We start from the raw sequence: 6,781 nt of genomic DNA, 5'->3' as shown, positions 1-6,781 counted from the left end.
TTTTTGCAAGTAAATGTACAAGTTCCTCTAGGTTTTTTGAGATATGGAAGCTTTTCTGACAGATGCCTCGTTTTCTGTGGAAATGGGCTTGGGGAGCTCAACCTGGGCCCCCCTGGGCAAGTGGGGTCCCAGAAAGCAGCAGAAAGCTTAGGGGTCTCTTGCCTGGGAGATTCCCATCTAGCCTGGCAGCTGTTTGTGATCCAGGTAGGCTATAGGGTAGAGAAAACAATGCAGGGCCCTAATTCAACTGCTTTGTGCCTCACCTTCCTAACTCTCTGTCAGCTCTCTCCTTGTTAGAGCCCTGTTGCATAATAAGAAATATATTGGTATCTGTCCTGGATCCTGGTGCAAATCTTCTTAAACCCTTGGAATTTCCCCAGTGATAGGAGTGTCTTTTGTCATTCATAAGGAGCCTTTTTTGAGTCTATGCTAATGAGGTGACTTAGGGTGGGGCCCTTAGATAGCCTCATGATGGGGCGGCCACCGGAAAGACCAGAGATTAGAGGACTGGAACTTTCAGCACCACCCACCGGCCTCCTGGAAGGGGAAAGCGGGTGGAGGAGGCTGGAGATTAAGCTCTGTAAAAACTCTTTAACAATGAGATTTGATGAGCTTCTGGGTCGGTGAATGCACCTGCCAACAGTGGCGCATCCCAGTTCCATGGGGACAGGAGCTTCTGTGCTGGGACCTTTCCGGATCTGGCTGTGTGTACCTCTTCATCTGACTGTTCATCTGTATCCTTTATAATAAACTGATAAATGAAAGTAAATGTTTCTCTAAGTTCTGTGAGCCACTCTAGCAAACTATCAACTCTAAGGAGGACATTGTGGGAACCTCTGATCTATAACCGGTTGGTCAGAAGCAGAGGTGACAATGTGAACTTGAAACTGGCCCTTAGAGTGCGGAGTGGGGTCAGTCCGATGGGATTTAGCCCTTAACTTATGGAATCTGACGCTATCTCCAGGTAGATAGTTTCACAGTTGAGTTAATTGCTTGGTGGTGTCGAAACACACACATCAGAAGTGCCTATCTGGAGCCTGCAGCACCCTCTAAACCCACCCCTACTGCTATCCAGCCTCCTGTCTTTGACTCCTCCTGACTCCCTGCACGTTAACTCCATTCAAAGGCCAACTCCTCCAGGAAGCTTTCCCTCATGTGGGCTTTGACCATGGTTGAAATCCCAACATTACTATCAATAACCCAACTCTTGTGTGTTTCAGTTTCCACATCTGTCAAATGGGATGATAAGAGGAGCTCTTCCTTAACATTATTGTGAGTGACAATGCTGAGCACAGCACCTGACACATGATAGATCCTCAGTACATGTTGGTGGGGATCTCTATCTCCCATACAAACATATAATTACTTTGCGCCTTTGTTTATGGCCCTAAAATAAAAATGATGACGAGAGGAGCCCTTCCCCTGTGGACGGGCTTCCACCTCACTTTCTAATTATGACCTCATAATGGTATGATGATAGCTACTATGCCAATCATGTGCAACTGGGTACCCGACACGTTAAAGTCATTTAACCACCAAAATGACAAGGTAAGTACTATTATTTGAATTTATAGGAACGAGAGACAAAATGTCAGAATATCAATAAGCCCCAGTTTCCTCATCTTCAAAGTGGGGATAATAATGCCAACTCATTGGTTGTTACTAAGATTAACTTGAACATGATAACGCGTGCAAAATATCCAACATAATACGTGGCACATACTAAGTGATCAATAAATGGCAAATAATAATAATAAATATTCCTATGCCTGGATTATGGTTAGCGTACCCCCATAGATCCTTCCCCTCATCGTCTCAGCTGACTGACCCCTGGCTGTCCTCTTAAGACCTGCTTCTCCTGCAGCCTTTGAGTGGAGGCTGCTTGTTCTTTGTCGGTTTAGGTTCCTCATTCAAACTGAGCAATGAGGAGAGCTTAGTAATAGAGCACAGAAGCCAACCCACATGGATTGAGGAGGAAGGGAGCAGATGGCATAAGTGCCCTTCTCCTCCCATGCTCCCCTACTGGTGCCTGCAATTGGCTGAGCCCAGCTGGAAACCAGAGAGCAAGGGAGCCCACTGATGTGGTCCATAAAGGTCAGTCTTGAGGAGCCTGGAGCAGCACACAAGACTGATCCGGAGGGGCAAGCAGAGAACATCCAGCACAACCCAACCTCAGATCTCTTGGATTCTGGAGTGGTCCTCCTCATGCACTAACGATTCTTTCAGATCACTTGTCCACGGGTCACCTTGAACACGTCTTTCCTCTCCGTTGACACTCTACCCTCTCTCTCTAGCACTTCTTCAGCACTATTAATCTGGTCACTGCTTCTCTTTCACTGAAGTCTCAGGATTCTTCCTCAAGTCTTGCCATCATCCTGGTGACTCAAAGTTAATGTGAGCAACCCAGTCAACATCCAGGACTCTCAGTTTTTGGACTTCCTCATCTTTAGTGACTTTCAGCTTTGTTCCTCTTCAGTCATCAGCCCCATGGCCACAGCCAAGTTTTTGTCAACACCTAGAGAAGCTCCCCTTCCGAAATTGCCAATTTACAGATCCCTATCAAGAACTGTTAAGACTCTGATATTTTACCCTACTTGAAAGTTAACAAGTTAGCCTGACACAGTTTCATGGTTGCTGGTAGAAAACACAAGAATCTTGGGTCAGAGATGAAGGACAATTTATTACTCACAGCAATAGCATTAGCCAGAGTATCAGCATTTTTGTGCTGGTTCTCTGATTTCCAATGCCCACAGGGCAACATGAAGAGGGTCAAATGACACCTGCACACCCAGTGGTTACATTATAGGAGGGGAATGCTGAGCTTAGGGAACCAGAATTATTTATAATGGGCAGTAAGCATGCCTTTGCCCTGTAGGGTAATAGTACCTCTTTCTTCCAAGGTGTTATGGGCTGAATTGTGCCCCCTAAAATTCATATGTTGAAGCCCTAACCTCCAATTCGATTGCATTTGGAGATGGAGCCTTTAGGAGATAATCAGGTGTAGATGAGGTCATGAGGGTGGGGCCCGCATGATGGGATTAGTGCCCTTATAAGAAGAGACACCAGAGAGCTTGCTGTGTCCTTCTGTCATGTGAAGACATAGCAAGAAGCCAACCATACGCAACCAGGAAGAGACCTCTTACCAGAACTTGGCCATGCTGGTGCCTTGATCTCAGGCTTCCAGACTCCAGAACTGTGAGAAATAAATTTCTGTTGTTTAAGCCACCCAGTCTGTAGTATTTTCTTACAGCAATCCAAGTAGGCCAAGATGCAAGGCTATGAGCAAACCTGCCCCTTTGCTCTGGAGGAAAACATGTTTATCTTCCAAGGTTGTTTGCTTGCTTACCACTTATTATTAAAATGGTAGATATCCCAAGCTCAGTGTTCTTCAGTTGAGATGCAAATGCACTGTATGTTCAGTGTCCATCTGGCCCATGGCATTGCCACCATGGGCTGTGGAGAACAAGGGGAACCCATGCAAACATGATGCTCTTGCTGCTTGTTGTGCTGTGGGTGGTAAGTCTTTTGTCTCTGACCAAGGAGTCTCCTGTTTCTGCCAGCATCCAAACTTATTAGCTTGCAAATAGGGTAAAGTCAAATCCCAGACTTGACACCTGTGACATAGCCAAGGTGAGTTTATTTTAGTTTCTCAAACAAGCCATGCCCTGGAAGACAAATTCTGGGGCCAGCCTGGAGGCACAGCTGCTAAGTTCGCGTGCTGTGCTTCGGCAGCCTGGGGTTCACAGGTTCAGATCCTGGGCACGGACCTGCACACTGCTCATCAAGCCATGCTATGGTGGCCTCCCACATACAAAATAGAGGAAGACTGGGATGGATGTTAGCTCAGGGATCATCTTCCTCAAGCAAAAAGAAGGAGTTTGGCAACAAATGTTAGCTCAGGGCCAATTTTCTTTATCAAAAAAAAAATAATAAAATACTAAATAAAATGCTGTTCTGTCTTAGAACGTTTCAGCCCTTCTCTCTCTCTTTTTTTTTTTGAGGAAGATTACCTCTGAGCTAACAACTGCCACCAATCCTCCTCTTTCTGCTGAGGAAGACTGGCCCTGAGCTAACATCCATTCCCACCTTCCTCTGCTTTATTTGTGGGATGCCTGCCACAGCATGGCTTGCCAAGCAGTGCATAGGTTTGACCGGGGATCCGAACTGGCAAACCCTGGGCCGCCAAAGTGGAAGGTGCAAACTTAACCACTGTGCCACCAGGCCGGCCCCCAGCCCTTTTCTTCTCTTGCTGATCTCCAGCAGTTTTCCTGAGAAGCCTTCTCCCCTGCCTCCCATTCCTCATCCCTCAACTGTGTTATATCCTCCTCCTCCAAATTCCCACAGAGCTAATCAGAGCATTTCTCCCAATGTCTTGTAATTTGCCTGTTTATTTACCTTGTCTCTTCTGTCTCAATGCAGTATGATTCTGTGAGGTCAGAGATAGTGTCTCCTAAAATACATCCCAGATTTAGTACATTGCCTGGCATACTGTAGGTGCTTAATAAGTATTTATGGAATGAACGTGGTGCTATTATAGTGATATGCATTGATAAATAAATGAACAGCAATAAGATATGTTGGAGTATATGAGGAAGCCATTCGGTGTACAACTAATTCTGCCTGACCTTGTTTTTCCAAAAGGGCCTAATGTGGCCTGTTGAGCACGCATTGTACATCTGCTTTAAACATGTACTATGTCCCAAAGACAAGAATAATCACCTTAAAGATAGGGATGTAGTTCCCCCCAGATGAGCATTTCTTCAAGGATAATCATCTCTTCCTGGAAACTAAGGATTAATTACTGACCTGCCGTGCTCACCTTGTGACCAATGACCAGCTGTGCCAGTTAAGCATCTTGTGACAGTAGTAAAAGAGACATTCCTGTCACATGTCATGTATGCTCTTTGTTCCAAGATGGTATATAACCCCTTTGTATCCCTACTTCTTTGGTGCCCTTCCCTCCTTGGGGAAGGAAGTCCCCAGGCTATAGTCCTCAGATCTGGCTCATAATAAACCCACCCCAATTTTGATTTATAGCTCGATCATGGATTATTTGCATTGACAGCATAAAGCAGTATAAAAGCACAAATGAAGGTCATCTAAATCAGAATGGAGGTTTGAGAAAGACTTTAAAGGAAACAGAATAACGTCACCCCAAAATATGCCTCTTTGACAAAAATTATTTTGAGCAGAAGGCAATTAAGAAGCTGTAAATGCAGAAAAAGCTCCCCCTTTTCTGTATAAAGGCAGGAAATGTCTTCTTTCCTGGAGACAGGCTCTTCTTAGCCCAGGCACCAGAGGAATCTGCAAACAAACCTTGTTATTAAACTAACTCTTAGCTTCTTAGTTAAGGAAGATAAGGACCACCTAACCCTAGTTGGACTATCCCTAGCCCAACCCCCTTTGTCTTGTGAATTCTTCACAAATTTATTGCCGCTTCTTCCAATAAAGCTGACTGACAGGTAGGCAAGGGCAGAATTATGAAGAAGTTTGAATTTTATCTAGGAATCCAGATTTTCATTTCAGGCTTGGACTTTTTGTTGAAGCTATGAGGCACATCCTCTTAAGTGCGTCATAACATGAAACGGTAAGATGCATAAAAAAGAAGTCATTTAAGAAAACTTGAGTTGCAATGTTGGTTCCTCCATTCACTTCTCTCGGAGCCACTGTAAACAGTGATGATAATATCTACCTCAAACGTTTTGGAAGGATTAAATGCAATCACTTAGGTAAAGTGCCTGGCCCACGGCATTACTCAATAAATGCTAGTTTTGTCTCCTCTTTTTCCACGGGGCCTCATGCGGTGGAGGCGGGGCCGCTCTGCCACTCGGCTCCCACGTTCCGGCTTAGCCTTGTGGGGAGAATGGCGGCCCCGCAGCTGGAACCCGGTGACTCCGACCTGTCGGCCTCTGCTCGGCCGCGCGGGGGCGCTCTAGGCCGCTCCTCGGCGCTCTATGGTTCTTCCTTCGCCCCGGAAGCGGTTCTGCGGCAAGGGTTGGTAAGGTCGGGCCATGGTGGGGCAGAGGTTGGGAAGATGGCGTGGCGAGGCTGGGTGCACAGAGGCTGGGGCTGCGGCCAGGCGTGGGCTCCGCCGGTGGGCAGCCGAGGCTGCGAGGAGCTCCCTGCGGTCCTGTCCCCGCCGCGGCTGCTCGGACGCAGGTAATGACCGCCGCCCCGGGGGTGCTTCTCGCCTCTCGGCCCCTCGGCTCCGGCCGCGCATCCTCGGGCGGAGGCCGCGCGGGCCTCTCGTGCTGGCCCCAGCTTAGCCCCTCTCCTCGTCCGTCCCTTCCTCTCCCTTTCCCCTCTCGCCGCCGTCCAGTCCTCGCTTCTCGCCGCGTCACCCTGCCTCGGGCAGCGGTGCCCAGTGACCGGCCCTGCCCGGCCCAGCTCCCCGGGAGCCCGCGCTGTCCCCGTGCCTATCGGGAGGGACGGGACGGGGAACTAACCTCTGAGGGCTGATGGCGTGCCACGCCTCATAACCCCGCGAGGAAGGGATTGGACCTATTTTTTAAGCGAAGCAGTTACACAGCTGGTAGAATGGCAGAGCTCAGACTGTTCTGTCTTTATAACACCTATGTTTTACTGCAAATTACCTTTTTTAGCGTTTAGAGAACTAAGGGAAGACGGAGTCAGAAGAGGGCGTCACTTTGGCTCTTGCAAATTCGTAGGAGAGAAGAATTGAGACGGTGGAATATTTGGTTTTCAAATGATTTGGAAAGAAAACTACTCGAGTCTTCCCGAGTAGAAGCTGTATGAAGAGTTTCGTCTGTCACTATTTGCT

At 47.6% G+C, this 6,781-nt stretch overlaps 1 protein-coding gene across 4 annotated transcripts in view; it reads left to right on the top strand.

Moving 5' to 3' along the window:
* Positions 1-1,462: 1,462 nt before the first annotated feature.
* PARL (presenilin associated rhomboid like) overlaps positions 1,463-6,781 on the top strand; it is a 53,402-nt gene continuing 48,083 nt past the window's right edge. For 3 of the 4 annotated variants that reach the window (XM_001496700.5, XM_001496686.5, XM_070243356.1), the window contains exon 1: positions 5,974-6,159. In XM_001496700.5, the coding sequence (XP_001496750.1) occupies positions 6,035-6,159 (125 nt within the window). In that variant the 5' untranslated portion in view covers positions 5,974-6,034. Of the gene's footprint in view, positions 1,549-5,973; positions 6,160-6,781 lie in introns of those variants that run through there. The other variant, XM_023623398.2, reaches the window with a different exon arrangement.

Source organism: Equus caballus, chromosome 19, assembly GCF_041296265.1.
Source record: "Equus caballus isolate H_3958 breed thoroughbred chromosome 19, TB-T2T, whole genome shotgun sequence".
NCBI lineage: Eukaryota > Metazoa > Chordata > Mammalia > Perissodactyla > Equidae > Equus > Equus caballus.
Note: the sequence above shows the minus strand (reverse complement) of the source record. Positions and strands in the feature narration are given on the sequence as shown.